The 19358-nt window shown below is 46.1% G+C and overlaps 1 protein-coding gene across 8 annotated transcripts in view; it reads left to right on the top strand.

The window, feature by feature from the left end:
* GABPA (GA binding protein transcription factor subunit alpha) overlaps positions 1–7896 on the top strand; it is a 284030-nt gene extending 276134 nt beyond the window's left edge. For all 8 annotated transcript variants that reach the window (XM_085623071.1, XM_085623067.1, XM_085623072.1 and 5 more), the window contains one exon: positions 5646–7896. In XM_085623071.1, coding sequence (XP_085479197.1) covers positions 5646–5874 — 229 coding nt within the window. In that variant the 3' untranslated portion in view covers positions 5875–7896. The remainder of the gene's footprint in view (positions 1–5645) is intronic.
* Positions 7897–19358: the final 11462 nt, after the last annotated feature.

Genomic DNA, 19358 nt, shown 5'->3' on the forward strand with positions numbered 1-19358 from the left:
AGAAAGTGGCTCTGTATATACTGTTCCCAAATAGGTACACTGTGCACAGAGTCCACAGTCCCCAGAGGTTTGGCAGAGGCTAAAGTTCGATATAACCTTACTCTCTAAAGTGGTAGCTTGGTTGAGCAGTAAGGCAGTATCAGAGGACAGTGTAAAGCATTTGTTGTACACACTCAATCAGCAAATGATCTCACACACTCGAGAACTGAACTCTAGGCCAATGGTTTGTATATAAATATATATGGTTGCTTTATTTTAGAACCAACAATAGGTATCAAAATATACTTTCTCAGAATGAGATGCATTTGTTAAATACTTTTCAATAGGCAATAGACTTTTGAAATGCAATAGTTACAGTTGTTGCAAAAGGCAACACAATTTCAAACACAATATAACATTGAGCTCAATGGGAATTTCTAGTTAAATGCAATTGATTACTTTTTGGATTACTTTTCTTACCACAGGACTGGATCCTAGATTCAGTTCTGGGACATCTCCTGTAAACAGTTGAGTAAAAACGTTTTGGTTACCGTTTTGAATTTAAGGAGTATTATTGTATTTAAAAAGTTGACAAACTTTTTCACATAGAATCACCAATGTTATCCTATGGGAGGAAATTCACTTAGCAGGTAAGTAGGGTTATCGTTACTTTTTCTTACTCCGTGTTGGATCCTGGATCCAGCACTGGTGTATCTCCTGTAAACAGTTGAAAGAATGCGTCGGTTTGGTTATACAGGCGATGTTTAGCAAATATTTGTAAGTTTCAAAAATCGATACTTAAAAGAATTTCTGGTGAAAACCAGGCAATGTTATCCTATGGAGGAAAATCAAGTTATCGGTATGTACAGTTATAATTACTTTGCAGGGTCAGTGCTGGGCACCAAGATCCAGCACTGGGATCTCTCCTGATAACAGGTGAGTAAATTTGTTTTCGTAATTTGGATGATTTTAGGTGAATATTTTAAAGTTTCAAAACTCGGCACTTAGAATAATTTCCAAGTGAAACCAGTCAATGTTACCCTATGGAAGAAAAGTGAGTTATCGCCTTTTGGGTAAGTACTCGACTGGCAGAGTTAAGGTTCTGGGCATAGACTCAGGGGTCTCTCAGGGTCAGGTAGGTACAGTTGTTACACCCTCAGCGGCACAGGGGCAGCTGGGTGCAGTGAGTTAGGCCCAATCTTATCCTATGGGAGGCAGGGGGCTCTTGGTTGGTGACTGCTGGCTAGCAGGCCACGCGGCTGTGGGAGCTGGGCTCCTGGTCACTTACTCAGGGCAAGTGGGGAAGTATATTAGAGTAGAGGTTGCACTGCCAGGGGCACTCGGGCGGCTGGGTGCAGGGTGCGTTTTGGCAGTCGGGCGCTCAATGGATTTCAATGGAGAAGCTCAAGGACGAACAAAGGCTTGATCCTTTTTCTTGTTTTGGAGTCTGGATCTGAGGAAGGAAGGTTCAGGGTGCCCCTAAATACTAAATTTAGGGGCGTTACAGGTAGGTGAAGGTCAGGGACCAATGGGTCCCTTCCCTGGGGTGGCTACACCCCCTATCCTGCCACTCTCCTGTGGGAGGGGGGCAGTAGCCTAGTCCTGATTGGGCAGGGCTCCCCATCTTCAAGATGGCGAGAGCCCGGAGATGTGCTTCACCTTGCCTCCCCAACCTGAGGGGTGGGGTTGGCAGACGCTGGCACACCTCTTTTCCTCCCTTAGGCTTTCCCGCCAGTCTTCCCGCCAGAGTGGGGGACAGAACCAGTGGGGGCCAATTGCTGACTACAGCAAGTGGCCTGGAGAAGCTCACAAAGGCGGCATGCCTTTGAAGCTTCCCCTGCCCATCCTGGGGGAGGAGACCTAGCACCTCGCCCATGATGTGCATTGTTGCAGACCCAGGAGAGCGGATGGCTCTCTACCCAGGGGTCCAGCAACATGTCTGCTGTGTGGCAGCCTAGGCAGCCTCTCAGACAGGACGTGGATTGTAGGTTAGGTTCAGGGGGCAACTCTAAGTTGCCCTCTGTCGTGCATCTTGCATTAAATCCCACACTGGCATCAAACTTCTCAGTCTTCAGTGCAGCCAACATGGTGCTGTGGAGTTCGTGTTGACGACCTCCCAGCACCATATGCTCTTAATGGCAGCACTGCACTTACAGTGCCCAGGAATGGACCTGGGTACTGTAGGGGCACATGGCTCATGCACCTGTACCCACACCACTGGCATAGGGCACCCAGCTAGAGTGGTGACTGAGGTATGCCAGGGCAGTGTGTGTTGTGGGCATGGCACACAGGCATGTGTGCCATGTCGACGCTCTGTTTTGTTCTGTACCAAGACACTCAGCCTGCAAAGGCAGTGTGTGTGTGTGTCAGGGCACAGTGCCTCTAAGGGTGGCACAATAAGTGCTGCAGCCCTTAGGGGTTTTCTCTGGTCACAGGCCCTGGGTACCTAGGGTACCATTTACCAGGGGCTAACATGTGGCCAGAGATGCCAGTTGGGTTTAGGCTGTTAGGCAGTTTTAGGGAAGGAACACAGGCCCTGGGCACCTGATTGACAGGAGCCCAGGGCACACCAAATCAAAGAGCATCAGTAGTCTGGCAACAAAAAATAGAAAAAGGGGTGTTTACTGCAACAGAAACCCACTTTCTCACACATAGCAATAGTGCCTCGTGCAACATTACACATGAGACCTCTCCAAGAGTGCTTAGCAACGCAATGGTTACAAGCGGGGGTAACATTGAGGATCTAGTGTTGGTTTTACCCAAGGTCTATCAGCCACGACAATGATGGAACTCAAACGTACTGAATGGAAGAGACTTCAAAGACCCAATCCCGCAGGTAACAATCACAATTGATGCATCACTGATGGGGTGAGGTGCTCATATGAAGGACATTGTGGTTAAGGGACACTGGACCACACAACAACAAACATTGCACTTCAACATGTTGGAACTCTTAGCTGTCTATATGGCTCCTAAAGTGTTCCTACCAAACATAACTGGGAAAAATGTCCTTCTACGAACAGAAAATATGACTGGAATGTATTACATTCAGAAATGGGAAGGGGCCCATTCCATCCAACTGCCACAGCTGGCTCAGACCATATGGAATTGTACAAACAGTCACAAAATACTCCTCCTGGCACAATATGTACCAGGGCAGGACAACTCCATTGTGGACCTTCTCAGCAGGACACACCAACAAGTTCACTAGTGGGAAATACACTTTGTTCACATAACGATACGTCCACTGGCGGGAAACCCCCACAATAGACCCCTAACAAAGGAACTGTTGAACATGCGCAATACTTTGAGGGGGGGAGTAGAGACGGCTCATGGCGCCGAGCATAAAACTTCCTCAAGATAAAACACTTGTGGAGCCCGGGCCCAACACTTCATGGCAGGAGTATGCATAGCATGTGAATCTGCAGCACTACACGCTACAAGTAGATGCTTACAGGGTAAGTAACATACTCCATACTGTTGCTATATTTTTATTTTTGTGTAATTATCAGATGTTGGGCTGTATCTCGTTTGCATCTAAAGTGCTATCCAGAGGCAATTTCGAAAGTAGTAGATGGTGCTTTCCACTTCTTCGTAACAAAATCCAGGTTGTTTAGCAGGAGGTGACTAATGAGGTGTTGGATGATAGTACAGTTGCATTCTGTACTTTATATGTTTATAATGTACTTTTAAAAGAATTGCTACAGATGGAAAATGATCTCTGGTCAAGAGAGGAGGTGCTCCAGTTCAGCAACAGCAGAAGGAAAAAAATATGAAATGTGGCAGTGGAGCTTGTACGTGATAGAAAAAGGGTTGTTTGGGAGCCAAGTGCACAGGATTGTGGAGGCATGGAGGTTGGTTGGTTAAACATGGTTCTAGTAGAAAAATTGTTTACTTGTTTAAGCAGTTGGACGAATTACTAGAGGCTGATAAGGAAGCTTTTGTAGTCGTGCTTCCTGTTGCATAGCTATGCCATCTAGTTCTTGCTATAGTTGAAATTGTAGGTAGAATATTGTTTTCAGTTTTAAACCATGTGTTTATGGCCATTGGCAGCTGTTGAAATGATGTGGTGAAGGAAGGGTATAAGGCAACCCAATAACCCAATGCAAGCTTGGGAAATAGAGTACAGGTAAGACCAACAAGGGGATCATTTACAATAAAATTAAGAATTTCTTAAGTTCAATTATATGTCTTCAACTGTGACCTGTAGAATCAGTCACATGTAGCTAATCAATAGAAATGATTCAATCAGCAGCAAGAACCTATCCGGTGATTAAGTCAGTAAAAAGACCAGGTGTACGTAATAAAAGTAATAAGTCTTTATATAATATGAATAGAAACTATAAGAAAACAGGAAGTACATGGTCAGCAAAACAATCGTACATTAATCTGTAAGAGGTGACTTCAAAATCTTGTTTGAAACCTAGATCAGTGATTGATAATTCCACTCTTGTATGTGGAATCAGTCAAATATGTGAAGGAAGTGATTCATGGACATTGGATCCAGAAGATTACTCTACAAAGAAGTGGAAGAACTGTTGACATTTCGGTCTCTAGTGTTGTCAGCAGTATGGGAGACCATCTTCAGGACATTTTTAGCTACTAAAGAATTGTGTGGAACCCTATTAGGAAACCGCTATATCAAATATAAAAACATATAATTAAGTATTAAATTGTGCGCCTGTATGTTAATTAGGTGCCCATGACGCAGCATCTGTGAAATACGCTGTTACATTGCCCTCTATAGTTTGCGACAAAACAGTGCATAAGGAGGTGCGATAAAGGAAAAAACTATTGGAAACTATGGATATATGCATACCTACCAAGCTAAAACTGGTAAGCTGGATCCGGTATTATTCAATCTACAAAGGGTTAACAATTGATAATAAGTAATTGCCAAGAAGTCTTGAAGATAAATCCGGGTTTAAAGCCACACTTCTCACATGAGAACTTGAAAGTATGCTCACACTTCAAATAACTGTTTAATCGCTTGTCCTTTAGCCAGGCTAAAAATATCAAAAAAGGAAGTAAGCAAAGATGCAGTTGAATATTGCAACAAGAATGACAAAAGGAGTCCCTGTATGACTCTGCTCCCCTGACCAAATCAGTCGGAAGCACAACAGCATCTTGGCTCAAGAAATGATAACAATGGCAAAAAACGTCTTGTTGCGCGTCTTCTCTATCAAAGCGGGCAGAAAAGTGCGGGTTTTTTTCTCCTGTAGAGAAAGGCTAGAACAATAACTAATGGCGGCCATATAGTAAGAGGAACAAGTGGGTACAGTAATAAATACTTCACTCTTGAAGGGAGTAAAATGTTAACAATATAAAGGTAACCTTGAATAGTGTATTTACTGATCGAATGTCTTTATGTGTTCCTATTCTTTCTGATGATTGAATCATTTCTATTTTTTGGCTCTGTTTGATTCTATTTGTCACTGTTGTGGAGATAAAATTGCACTGAAGAAATTACAGTTAAATTTCGCTGTCGGATGAATTCCAAATTTGTGTAAACAGCAGGCACATCAAATGTGTTCAAAAGGAAGATACCTAGGAGACAATATACTTTTCTAGGCACTGGAAGAGTGAAAATGGATGATATGCTTGGCAGGTTTAAGCATATTCCAGAAGTCTGTAGTCTATATTGTACTTCTTTTTGTCTTTTCTAGGTACTACTATGATGGGGACATGATCTGCAAAGTTCAAGGAAAAAGATTTGTATACAAATTTGTCTGTGATTTGAAGACTCTCATTGGCTACAGTGCAGCAGAGTTGAACCGATTGGTTTCACAATGTGAACAGAAGAAAATGGCAAAGCTGCAAATTCATGGTATGGGACAGCAGGTTACAGCGGTAGCCCTTGCTACAGCCTCTCTTCAAAATGAAAACGACCATTGAACCTTTAGCAATGACCTAAGGCATTTTGGTATAGCCAGAGCAGGTGTTAACTATTACGGTATCTGAAGCTTCTTTTATTCCCAGACTGTTCAGTATGAGCATGGTTTTCTACAACAAATTCAACCTCCCAAATTTGGATCTTTTTACCTTTGCATCGTATATATATCAGTGTATGCATACACTTAAAAGGAATCACCAAAACCTCATTCAACATTAAGACTGGCAGCTGGCATGTAACTTGGAATTCTGGATTGAAGATGAATTTTTCACTATTTTATCCAGCTCTACACAAAACATGAAGATTTTGAATAATGGTCTGCTATAACAATGCAACGTTTCTACTGGAAGTGCAGGCATATTTGTGTTTATTAATTTCTTGTGATCCCGTTTCTGCTTTTTTTCTTTGTGCTTTACATTGAGCCACCTGCAGAGTTAGTTTCCTTATTCATAGCATTTGCAACTTTAACAGTTTATATGTTTAATTTGCAACTTTATCAGCTATCACAACAACCATATCTCTGATCTGCAGAATATGTAGAAATATCGTATTCAAGCCAGAGAGGTATGAGGTTTTGTTTAGTACATACATGTGGATAAATGTGTACAACTTGTCAAATATTTAAAGGTATCCTAAACAGGTAGTGCAAGTTATCATCCACTGCAAGCTAAAAAAACAAAATATTTTAAAAACAATGTTAAACCTCCTACCTTGAGAAAAAATTTCTTTATATAGCTGTTTATATGGGCCTTTGCTGTTGATTAGGCCCTGGTGCTCACACCATAAAATGTTACAGCGGTCAAAAACTAGATGTAGTCGAATGCTTGTTGATGGTGTTAATTTATCTTGTTGTGAATTATTTTCATAACTAATTTTTACAATTCACTCTGGTTAGAAATTTAATTTGTTGCACCTTAGTTAACCTCGAACTCCAGAAGGAAGATGCAAGCAAAGATTAACCTTTCTTACCAGTGTGCATCAAAATATTTTTCAAAAATACGTTACGAGTACGTGTTTTATTTTATATGTAATTTTTCTACATAAAATTGGCACAAGAAACTAGGCATGTGCGATTCAGGATTAAACCGTTAAAAAGCGATACCAATCTCATGCGGAGTACTATGCATTTTGACCTCCTAATTGTTAACAGGTTTTCTGAAAGACTATAGCCTGTGATATAGACATCACTGAACTGCCTTTTTAGCTAAATTGGTATGTCACTAATACAGTTTAAAACAACCCTGTTCAGATTTTAGGTAGTTTTTATTTCAAGCTACTGTGATAATGAGCGACATGTATCTCATAGTATTCGTTGTACTACTACAGCAAAATCTCATTACTACTTATGGTATTTTGGCTGTTTTTACAAAGTGGTTGAATGCACATCTCTTGCCTGCCCCTCTTAACTTGCTCACGATGGGCAGATGAGTGAACGAATCTTCTTGAATTCGTAGTAGGAAAAAAAATACCTTTGGACTGCAAGAATTGGAACATAAGTGCCATTTGTTAAAATACATTAAAGTAACGTGAGCTGGAATATTCCTATGATGACCGATTACTTTGAATGAACTTAAATGCATAAAAAGCTTAAATGTAGCTTGTCATTTGTTTTATTTTTTTATTGTGTTTGAGAATCTTGAAGGATTTAAGATTGTCAAACTGAATTTTGCTTTTGTCCTATGGAACAAGCCATGTTAAATGCCTCGTATTTCCCAAATTAATTATTTGTTGACTAGACTGAACCCCCCATGTACATAAAAGGGGGTGATAATATTTGATCATTTGTCCGAACTCACAAATATGGTTTGATCTTTACCAAACGCCACACTGGTTAGTTTGAACAGTGGGATACTTTAAGTAGTTTTTGTCTTTGATATGCTGCCTTCCAAAGAAATACATTATCCCAATTGTTAAACCAAGTATAATGCAAAGATCAAGTTTGTGTACATTTTCAGCTTTCTGAACAAGTCTTGCCAGATCCAGAAAAATATATTTCCAATGCAATAAAGTATGTATTCTATTAACAGTGGTATGGTTATATTTCACCTGTTACATTATGTGGCACAATTAATAATATTTATTGGTATACTGCATAACGTAGTATTTGAGTGTCAAAGTAGTATGGTAGTAACTTACCATCAATGTTATTTTATACAAATGTCTTAGAGCAAGTTTAAGTGACACGTGGATGAGGTGCTCCAAAGTTGTGCTTGAATTTAGGTCATCCTTTAATTGGCCATCTTATTTTGTCAAGCTTTGGATTTTCAGACCATTGCAAATCGTAGAACAATGAGGCCTGATTGGACCCCCCCAGCTTCCCCCATAGATCTATTTTGTTAGGTTTTGTGTTTTTCATAGCATTTCCCAATAATTAGGAGCTTTAATTTTCAGTAGTTTGTGTAAACATACTTTTGAGAACTTCATTTTCAATAGCTCTTATTCACATGGACTATAAAATGGTAGGATGCAGGTTTTGCCAGTTTCGACGTGTAAGTGAGCTGATTTGACAACAGCCCATTGGTAATGACTATTCAAGTAGTTGGGGAAACAAACGGTCCAAAAGCTGGCTTATAACTAACAATACTTTATTGCTACAATGCCAGGACCCTCAACAAATGGACAGTGGAATAGAAAGGCATGGATGGTGACTGAAGATAGCTTGTCTGACTCATAAAGCCATACACCACAATACCCCATACTACCTAGCAAATCCTTCCACTACTTCCTTTAAAAAATTGGTCAAAAGACTACTAATGAATGAACGTTAACGCACTGATCATGCTCGTGTGTTTTGTTAATAACCAAAATCTTGAAGTATTGTCACTGATGTGTTATATGACTTCTATCTTTTGTTTCCAGGCCACAATAGCGCCTTTAACTACATCAACTATTGACTTGGCTCGTTCCTTCTCAGTCAATATTCCTTGATGCACATCACACATCTTGGTTCTTCCTATTGTATGATGTTTTACTCGTAGCGCTCTATGGCGCCTCGGATGCACCCCTTTTCTTTATTCTTGAATGTTTTCCTACAGGTTGTAATTTCACTCTCCTTCTTTATATGCTTGTGTGTTTTATTAATAACCAAAATAACCAAAATCTTGAAGTATTGTCAATGATATTCTATGTTTTTACCTTCTTTTTATTCCAGTCCTTGATAGCTCCTTTAACTGCATCAACTATTGATTTTTGGGCTTGTTCCCCTTTTTTGTTAATATTCCTTGATGCACATTGTGGTTCTTTCTATTGTATGATGTTTTACTCGGAGCGCTCTGACGCCTCTGATGCACCCTACTCTTTATTCTTGAATGTTTTCTCACAGGTTGTAATTTCACTTACCTTCTTTGTTTTGTATAATTGCTGACGACAACTCTGTACAGCCCTCTGATACCCATTTGGGTCTTGTTCGCGCTCTATAAAACTTTTCAAATAAATAAAATAAATTCCTGCTCTCAGGGCCATTCCCACAACTGATCATTTATGGCGGTCCAAGCCTTCTGGTAAGTCGAAGCACAGACACAAGAAGGCCAAGTGGGGTTTTCCCCAGTCCAGCCACGCTCCGCCTGAGAAGCTGCAAGGGCGTCAGAGAGCCTCTCAGTCTTGCTTCTGGTCCCCCAAAGAGGAGCCAATTCTGTAACCGATCTAATGCTTCCCAAGTTTCTGGGGCCATCCAGAACATTACAACAAATTAGGGCCTTTATTGAGGTCATGTTGCGGATCATGACACATTGCCAGCTCCATCTGGTGTTCTTTAGGCCCAAGGATCTTCAGAGGCCTCCAGTCAGGTTAACGCCAGTGGGTCCGCCCTTTGCCAATCTCAGGTTGCGCTTCATCGCCAGAGCAGACTTCCTTTCCACCACCAAAATCCATGCTAGCCCCTTTGATATAAACTGTGGCTCGACCACCCCAGTGCCAAAAGAAAAGCAAGTCCCCATAGTCCTATCTAGCTCGGAGTTGAAGTCCCTTTACCCCTGACTGAATTAGTGGTGCGAAGCCATAGAGATTCACCTGCTCCTAGTCCAATACGACTCAGACATAACCAAGCTTCTGCCTTGAGGCCTCACCCCTGCGCTCCAACAACTTTACAGTTCAAACAAGAGTCACCTAGCCTTTGGCGATGACAAAGGAGATGATGGGGATTATTTTCCCCTCATATTGACAATGACAATTTTTAGATCGATTTGCAGAAGGCCAGTTGGTTAGACACTCCACCAGACACTGGATTGTGTTCTCCCTAAGGGTGGGCGTTGCATAAAAATGTCACTGAGTTCCCCCGAAAAGGTGAAAAATATGCTCGTCGCACTTCAATTTAGTGGCGGTAGCGCGAGCAGCACTGAAAAATCAACAAGAACTGCACCATGCGGTACGCAAGAGTGCCCGACCTTTCGAGCTGATTTTGCCACTGCTCAAGTAGAAAATCTACTTGAGTGGCAACAAGTTTACTCGAGAAGCAGCCCTCTGACCGCAACCACTTGTGAGCGCCCGCATTAGAAAATCACACTAGGGGATGCCAAATCTCCCTCACGCTCACATTGCTGGAACCTTGCAGGAAACAAATTCTGCCACACAGCGATTGGCGGAATTTGGTTGAAATTCTGTGTTACAAGAGGAAACATTCCACCTACCTCTGGTTCTCCCCCTGGACCATTAACAGAAGTGTCTCTTTTGCCGTGGTGAGTAAATGGGCAGTGGAGGTATTAGATTTACAGCAAACAACTATGGAAGTCAAACTAATGCATTCACAGACATTTTGCAATCTTGACTGACTTACTCTTAGCTTTTACTTGCATTCAATGAAGCCCTTACAGACGACCTAATGGGCATCTTGTCTAAGCCTTGTTCCTGTCCACTGGTGAACATGTAGGTTGCCTGGGCTCACAGACTATCACATGGTGACAATGACTTTTCGACACAACACACTACCCCAAACAGTTTGGTGGTTCAAGCTTATAAAAGCAAGGTGAACACCCAATTTGTAACCTACGAACCCCCCTGTCAGAATTGAAACAACTAGACATATTTGGGAAACTAATGTTGTCTTCGGTCAGCCTAACCTTCTAGTCAGTGAATGTCATCTGTTTGCTGGGGAAATATTTCAGTGTTCTATGGGACATAGTTGGCAAGATCTTGTTTTATGTCCCCAAGGAAATTTGGGCCAACCTTGCTCAAACCATCCATGGTGGTCATTATGCGGTCAAATACATCATACATTCAGGACTCGACCCCACTGACTGCTTGGGCAGAGCAGTCTGCACAAGCCTGAGGCTTCGTCACACTTGGTTGTGGCCCACAGGCTTCTCTGGTGATATGCATGCCTCTTTGATACATAAGCGATTTGATGGGTCTCGTCTGTTTGGCTGGGAAGGCAGATTCATCATTGGAACACTTTGAGTAAAGCCAGGCCACAATGCATTCCTTAGGCCTTTATACACCTGTGAGACCGTACCCTCAACAGTGTCCCCTCGTTTGAGGCTACTGCAGAGGTTTGAAGTATCTGCATAACCAAGGTTCACCACCCCTGCAAAAGGCACCCCAGTCTTTTCAGGGTTGTGGGGGGTGAGGGGTATGTTGGAGCTCAAGCAGACAGCGTCCAGGCCACCAGGGTCAGCAAGCTTTCCAATCCCCCCTACCCTGCCGCATCAACCTCCAAACCACTTTATTTTGCCCTTAATGGCACACAGCCACATTGTGGAAGGCAGGATCAGACATTTCCTACAATGGTGTCAAAATATGGCATCCGACAGGTTCGTCTTTCGGATCGTTCAATGAGGCTATACCCTGCCATTTCTTTTCGACCCGCTACATCTTCCACCCAAATCAGAGCATCTTTCTGAGGAGCACCTGCCTATTTTATTCCACGAAGTGCAGGCTCTTTTCGTCATAGGATCCATAGAGAAGGAACCCAGCTCTGGATATAGTGGCTGTTGTTCCCACTATTTCCTGATGACAAAGATGGATGGAGTCCTTCAGAGATATTAGATCTTAGCCCTCTGAATTCCTTTTTGTTGAAGTACAAATTGAAGATACTCATGTTGGTCCAGGTCGTGTTTGCCCTGGATCCAGGAGACTGAATGATGGCTTTGGAACTGCAGGGTGCCTTCTTCCATGTTCTGTCTTGCAGTTCCACAGGCACTGCCTGTGGTTCAAGATGTGGGCCAGGAGCATTTTCCATTTGCTGTGCTCCCCTTTGGCCTCACAAGTACACCTCGGATGTTCACGAAAGTAATGGTGGTGGTTGCAGCACAGCGTTGGGAAGTTGGGTTTTATAGTTTTTACCAATCTGATTGATTGGCTGTGGCAGGCGGGTTGTTTGCAGTCAGTCATAAAAGGCCTCCAGATGATCTTGAATCTCCTGACATTTTTGGTGCTCACTTGTGTCAAAGCAGCACTTAAGTCTTTCGCAAATGCTCTCTTTCGTCGGAGCCATCCTGGTTACGGGCAGTCTTGGGCCTTCCCTGCATCACAAGTCCAGCACGTGTGATCAAGACTTCTAACGGCAGATTCCTTACCTTTGAATTTTCCCAGGCGTCAGACTGGATCCAGGAGGTTTTTCATGAGCAGTACCCCTGCTCATGAGTAGGTGGCGTCCATCGACTCTGTGTGTCGGCGTCGTCTGCGGTGAAAGTGACGTCTGCATTAGTTATATAGGTGCCCCCTAAGCGTGCTGTCAGTTAATTTCTTTCCGCTCCAGCCAGCGTTGAGCCGAGAGAAGAGCTACTCCTCTGTCAGTTTTTGAACAAGATTTTTGTGACATTTTGTCAACATTTTTTAAAGTTTTTCCTCCTGGTGTGTCAAGGATATCATAGAGGAAGACAGGTCTTAAACCAGGTGTCTGCAACCTTTTCTATACTGAGAGCTACTTATGTTTAATAAAACGCATTGAGAGCTACTAATATTGTTAGTGTTGTTTAATCTCAATTTTTTTTATATGTATATTCATCCAAGCAAAAGCTTTCTAATTAATCAGCTGGACTGCACACAGGTGGAGAGCTACAGTAGCTCACGAGCTACTGGTTGGAGACCCCTGTTTTAAACCCTGTGGCGACTGTCACCGTGCCATGTCAGTGGCGGACCCGCACCTGGTAGATTTGTGAGGTCTGGTACGCGACAATGTCTCCAAGTCGTGCTCCGACTGCTAGGCCATAGCGCCAAAGGCTTTGAGGGAGAGGTCCGGCATGCAACTCTGATGTCACAGTCCCGCTAGAGAGGAGGGTCTGAGGACCGTGCCAGGAGTCTGAAGTCCTCTTCATCCCACTCAAAATCATCAGGCACTCGGCTAAGAGGCACAAAAACCACGAAGTCGAAGCACGCTTTGACTTCTCCTCGTCAGTTGACCAACACAATCAAGGAACATCGGCGTTTGAGGCCTGGTTCGTCGGAACCTGTGCATGGGCTGACTCTGCGCCTCCCCAGTTTTCCGTGAGCCAGAGCAACGCTTGCTCAAATTAAAGAGTTCTGTGAGGCCATGCATCTCCTTTTTGAGCGACCCGACCCCTCTGGTGCACCTTAGGGCCAGCAGGGTCAGAGGGGGCCCCATCTGGAGCTGCGGCCCGATGAGACCACCATGGATCCAGTCATTTATCTGAACCGACGCCTGTTGTGCCACCCTGACCTGCGCCGGCCCGATGCTTCCAGCGGCGCCAGCCCCATTGTGATCCCTGAATCCGAGTCAGAGCCGTGTCAACTGACGCCGATCCCGGCACCAATAGGAAATCCCCGTGTTCTAGGTCAGAGCCTGAGCCATATTCCAAAAGGCTAGGCTTCGGGGAGGAATGGGAGGGGTCGCTGGACCCTTTAAATACCAGCCTTCTGATTAGGACATGGACTGGTGTGCGGAACGGTGTGATGCCAGCAGACTAGATACGTCTCCAGATACCAACATGCTTTCTCCCCCTACCACAACTGCAGAGGAGGGAGAAACATAAGCAATGATGGTGCGAAGGGCGGCTGAGGTTCTCGACCTTCAGTTGCCCTCGGTGGCAGTCAAGATCAAAATCTTGACGGAGGTGCTGCAACTGGGAGTCTCCTCATCTGAACCCCTACTCCCTTTCAATGAAGCCCTCCCTGATGTCCTTCTTGGGACCTGTTCCAAACTCTGCACAGGGGCTCCTGCCGCTAGGACGATTGCCTGCTGCCACCGCCCTCTCCAGAGGACCCAAATATCCTCATCCAACACCCTTCCTGGAGAGCTTGGTGGTCCAAGCCGCCATTTCCCATGGCCAGTTCCCTGCCACTCCCCCCAGACTGGGAATCCAAGAGGTTGGACAGCTTGGGAAAGAAAATGTTTTCTTCTGCCAAATTTGTGGTCAGTGAACACTGCATGTTTAGTCGCCCACTACCTCCAGCACGCTGTGGAAAACAGTTGTGCAAGTGCTGCCACAGGTCCTGGAGGAGGCCCTGGCCATTGTCTCCCAAGCAAGTCCAGACGGGAAAGACGCCGCAAAGGCACTTTACGTTGTGGCTTGGACATGACCAACTCACTGGGCAGAGCGATTTATTAAACTGTGGCCCTCAGATGCCACGCCTGGCTGACAACTTCTGGCTTCCCTCATGGACGTGCCCTTCGATGGCACCCATCTCTTGGGAGACCAGGCTGACTCTGTGCTGGAGCACTTTAAGAACTTGCAGTCTACTGCAAGTCATTGGGCCTCTTGGCTGCCCCACATCCCCAGTCTGCCTTTCGCTCCTTTTGTGGCCACGGAAGGGGCTTTCAACCGCGCCAACCCTATCCCAGCCACTGAGCCGTGCAAGCTTTCCAGCCTCTGCATGGATGAGGGCCCGATTCCTACCGGCCTTGTGGGTAGGATAGCCAGCGGTCTGGTCCAGCCACCATCCCCCTCCCCCGGCACCTGCAGTCTCCATACCTTCCTAACTTGCCCTTTTAGATCATGGGTGTACAGATGGTGGCAGGATCCACCATCACCTCCACCACTGACAGTCCAAAAGATCCGTCAGGTGGATTTTGCAGATCGTCCAAAGGGGCTACTCCCTCACCTTGGAGATTACCCCTCCCTCCCCCCATTTTAGGACCGGCTGATGGAGGCTCATTTGTCCATGCTCCGTAGGGTAGTCATAGCTATCTTTGCCAAGGAAGCCATAGAGTGCTAGAAGTAGACTGTAGTTTCTATTCCCTCTACTTTCTGGTCCGCACAAAGGACAAGAGTCTTGGTACTGTCTTAGATCTCCAAACTCTCAACTAGATTTTGCATGCACCGGACCCAGGAGACCGTCTGGTAGTGCTGGACTTGCAGGATGCTTATTTTCACATCCCGGTCCTGCGTGCCCATCAGCAGTACGTATGGTTTACATTATGCCACATTTTCAGTTCACTATGCTCCCTTTTGGCCTTACCAGCACCCCTCGGGTGTTCACCATGGTGACGGCAGTGGTAGCAGCTTATCTGCTCAGGTTAGGGGTGTCCGTATTCCCCTATTGCGACGACTGGCTGCTGAAAGCAGGCTCCCCTCAGGCTGTCTTCTCCCCCCCCCCCCCCTTTTCAGGTTACTGCAAACCTCCTGCATTCTCTGGTGTTCACGACCAACATCCCTGACTCCCTCTCAGACGTTCCCTTTCATTGGTGATCTTGTGGACACAGTGCAGTTTCAGGCTTATCCTCCCGAGGGGCGGGTCTAGGATATTCAGGCTATGATGCCGATGTTTCAGCCTTTAACCTGGGTTTCGGTTAGACTGACTCTGAGGCTGCTGGGCCTCATGGCCTCCTGCTGGTGATGGGTGCCAGATGGTATTTGCTGGCTCTGCAGTGAGACCTCAAGTTCTAGTGGGCGCAGCATCAGCAAAACGTCTCCGACATGGTCCAGATCTTGGAGGAAACCGCAAAGGACCTGGAGTGGTGGCTAACGAACAGCGGTTGGGTCAGAGGCAGACCCTTCTCTCTTCCTTAACCAGATCTCTTAGTAGTGACAGATGTGTCACTCCTGGGATGGGCCGGCCTCCTGGGAGAGGTGGATATCGGAGGACTCTGGTCTCCAGCGGAATCCAGACTTTACATCAACATGCTGGTGCTCTGTGCGATCTGACTGACATTGAAAGCCTTTCTACCCTCTATCAATGGAAGCCTAGTGCAGGTGTTCACGGACAACACCACTGCCATGTGGTACTGCAATAAACGGGGCGGGTGGGGTTGTGGACCCTTTGTCAAGAGGTTTGCATCTCTGGACATGGCTTGAACAGCAGGGCATATCCCTGGTGGTTCAACAAATGCCTGATTCTCTGAACTTCAGAGTGGACAAACTCCGCCGTCGATGACTTGCGGATCATGAATGTCGTCTCCACCCAGAGGTGGTGCAAGGTCTCTTTCAGCAGTGGGAAGAAACTTAGATCTGTTTGCCTCCACCAAGAACGCACAATGTCAGTAGTTTTGCACGCTGGAGTGTTCAAGGCGGCTCTCGCTAGAGACTCTTTTTGTCTCTAGTGGAACTGGGGCCTCCTGTACTCCTTTACTCCCATAACACTCCTACCCAGACTGCTCAAAAAGATCATGATCAACCGGGTCCAAGTCACCCTTGTGGCTCCAGACGGGGCATGGAGAGCATGGTATCCCGAGCTTCTGAAAATGAGTGTCGATCCTCCGATCAAGCTGCCCCTTCGGGAGGATCTGTCGCAGGGGAGGGTCCTCCACCTAAACGTGTCAACTCTCAACTGTATTGCTTGGAGATTGAGTGGCAACAAGTTATAGTTTTCAATCTTCCTCCCGAAGTCTGCAATATTATTCTGTCAGCTAGGTGTACATCCACCAAGACTGTATACGCCTGCCGTTGGAAACGATTTGTATGATATTGTACATAAAATGTCATTGACGGTGGCCACCCAAGATGGGTGATCGGATGTGATCCGGGTTGGCTCCGTCACCACGAGGCTGTCAGACACTTTGTTAACCCCAATGTAGCTCAAATTCTGCCTATTGGAAGCTACTTGCAGCGTAGATCTGAAGGTGACACAGGGATCCGGCGAGGTGCCAGCGGCGGTCGAGAAAGCACACAAAACGTGAAGGCTATCGGCGGGATCCAAGATGGCGGTCCGCTATAATTGAGCCGGAGTCTCCCCATGAGTCTCCCTGCGAGGAAGGAACCGTGACAAGCAGCGGCCAGCGTTGGCCTGTGATCCCTGGTACATCCGCTTGCTGTAATATGGAGTGAGCCAGCACGGAAGACTCCAGGATGTGTATGCCACTGGAGGACTCAGGATCATGGCAGCCGACGGGAAGCGGCGAAGAGGTATGGGGCACTAAATGCGGCCCAAGAGCCCTAGGGGGCGGCGGGGGCCCCAGCTTGTGATAAGGTGCCTACAAAGTCTGTTAAGCACCCCCTGGGGCCCAGGGGGAGACAGGGAAGAGGTGCCCCCCACCCGCGAGGGCCTGACTTAAAAATGGCGGCGGTGAGCCATACGGGGGACTTACACCGGCAGCACCTATCTCCCAGGGCTGATCTCAAGCGCCAACAGTAAAAGGCCCCAAACACTAGAAGGTACTGGGGAATAGCAGCCAGGGCACTTCTGCTGGGAAGCCAAATTCACGCAAATGATGCCTGATTTTAAGATGGCTACCGAAGTCTGAGCCTCCATTAGCCATCCTGCACACAACTAGAGTACGAGAGCTGACTGCCAGCTTGGTGACACGGGGGCCTCCACCCTAGCAACAAGGGCGCCAAGGGCTTAGAGTACAGAACAGGCCCACAATTTGTAGCAGCCCAGGCCCACAAAAGTGTTGCACCTATGCCACCCAAGAAGACAACTAGTGACCAGTTATTTTACGACGATGGAGAAACCACATCCACAAGAGAAAGAGACCCCCGACACAACCATGGCCCTGACCAAAGAAGACCTGCTCAGCTCTTTGAAGGACTTTAAAACTGAACTGCACACGGAACTGAAGGGGGACCTCCAAGCCTCCATGGCCAAACTGCGAGCCGATCTTTCAGAAAAGATAACTTCCCTACGGCAAGATGTAGACTCTGTCGGTACAAGAATGCTGGACACGGAGGCGCAAACACAGGAATTAGACCGACGCACAATGGAAACGAATGACAAGGTGCACCTTCTGCAACTCCAAACGGCTATGTTGAATAATGAAGATCTTGAAAACCGGTCCCGGCGAGGGACCTGGAGGAGGGGGCAGAAGGTCCTGATCTAGAGGCATTTGTGGAGATCCTGGGGCCCAGACGACTCAAGATCAAAATTGACAGAGCGCACAGGGTAGGACCGGCGCTGCCGGGGGAAAGACGTCGCATCCGACATGTCCTGGTCAAGTTGCACTCCTATAAAGTCAAGGACGCTATTCTGCAAGAATCCAGAAAGAAAGACTCCATCTCTTTTCAAGGCTATCGCTGTGTAATATTCCAGGACCTGGCGCAAGCGACCCTTCAGAGGAGACAATTCTTTAGACCCCTCACAGAACACCTTCGTAAAGAACAAAGAAGATACTGCTGGACGTATCCCTTTGGAATAGCGGTTGAGTATAAAAATAAACAGACCTCAAAGAAGGTATGGAGCTACTTGGAATCCCTCTGTCGGAAGGCGAGGCTTCTGGGTCCCAGTCGGGGCAACAAGACCAGTCGCGGTCCAGCGCCGCACAGTGGGAAACAATCACCAAGGTTGATCTTCAAGAACCTGAGGGATAGCTGCCGGTTGGCAAAGATGGCCTACCTAGATTGGTCACTCAGGACAAGTCCTGAAGGTCTACAAGGACACCTGGATGGACTTCCATAACGAGCGAATAACACGATTCTGGAGGCTGGCAGCACGACCTATGCTCAACCGACACCAGCCCATAGACCACTGGGAAAGCGGGGATAGGGAAAGACATTGTGACTGAAAGAGACATATGAAGACGTGCAAGTAGGCGAGCAGCACTTTAGGACACCTTGCCCCAGCCATGAGCATTGCTGGGAGCCATTTAGTATGTTAGAATTATGGAGGGCTATTACTTCAGACGTCGAGGGGATCCTCAGGTCAATGATGGCAACAGTATGTCCCACTCGACACAGAAGACTCCGGATGATGAACAGAAGACATTTACGCTGCAGCATATGATCAGCTACATTGGACACTGAAATAGAGACAGCAAGGTGAAGGGCGAGGGCCGTGATCCCAGCTCGAAGCACCGAACAATAACTCTTGCAATAGCAGTTCAAGTAAGGGTCCTGCGGCCAAGCATTGTTCTTTTCTATGGTTTTGTTTTACAGTTTAGAGAGGGATGGGCGGGTGAGGGGGGGGGGAGGAGTGTAGAAACAGAGCGAGAGGGGGGATGGGAGTGGGCTACAACACGGGTTGCTCCCGGTGGGTGGGGACGAGAGAATCCTGACGAGAGGCAACAGGCTCGGGGAAGGATACGACACGCTCAAGGGGAACACGCAGCGTGGACACAGGAACACCACATAAGATATCTGACGCGACATGGAATGTGAAAGGCCTAAACTAGCCGATCAAGCATCAAAAAATTTGTGGTAGCGCTTCAAGAGACACATCTTAA

Source organism: Triturus cristatus, chromosome 8 (assembly GCF_964204655.1).
Source record: "Triturus cristatus chromosome 8, aTriCri1.1, whole genome shotgun sequence".
NCBI lineage: Eukaryota > Metazoa > Chordata > Amphibia > Caudata > Salamandridae > Triturus > Triturus cristatus.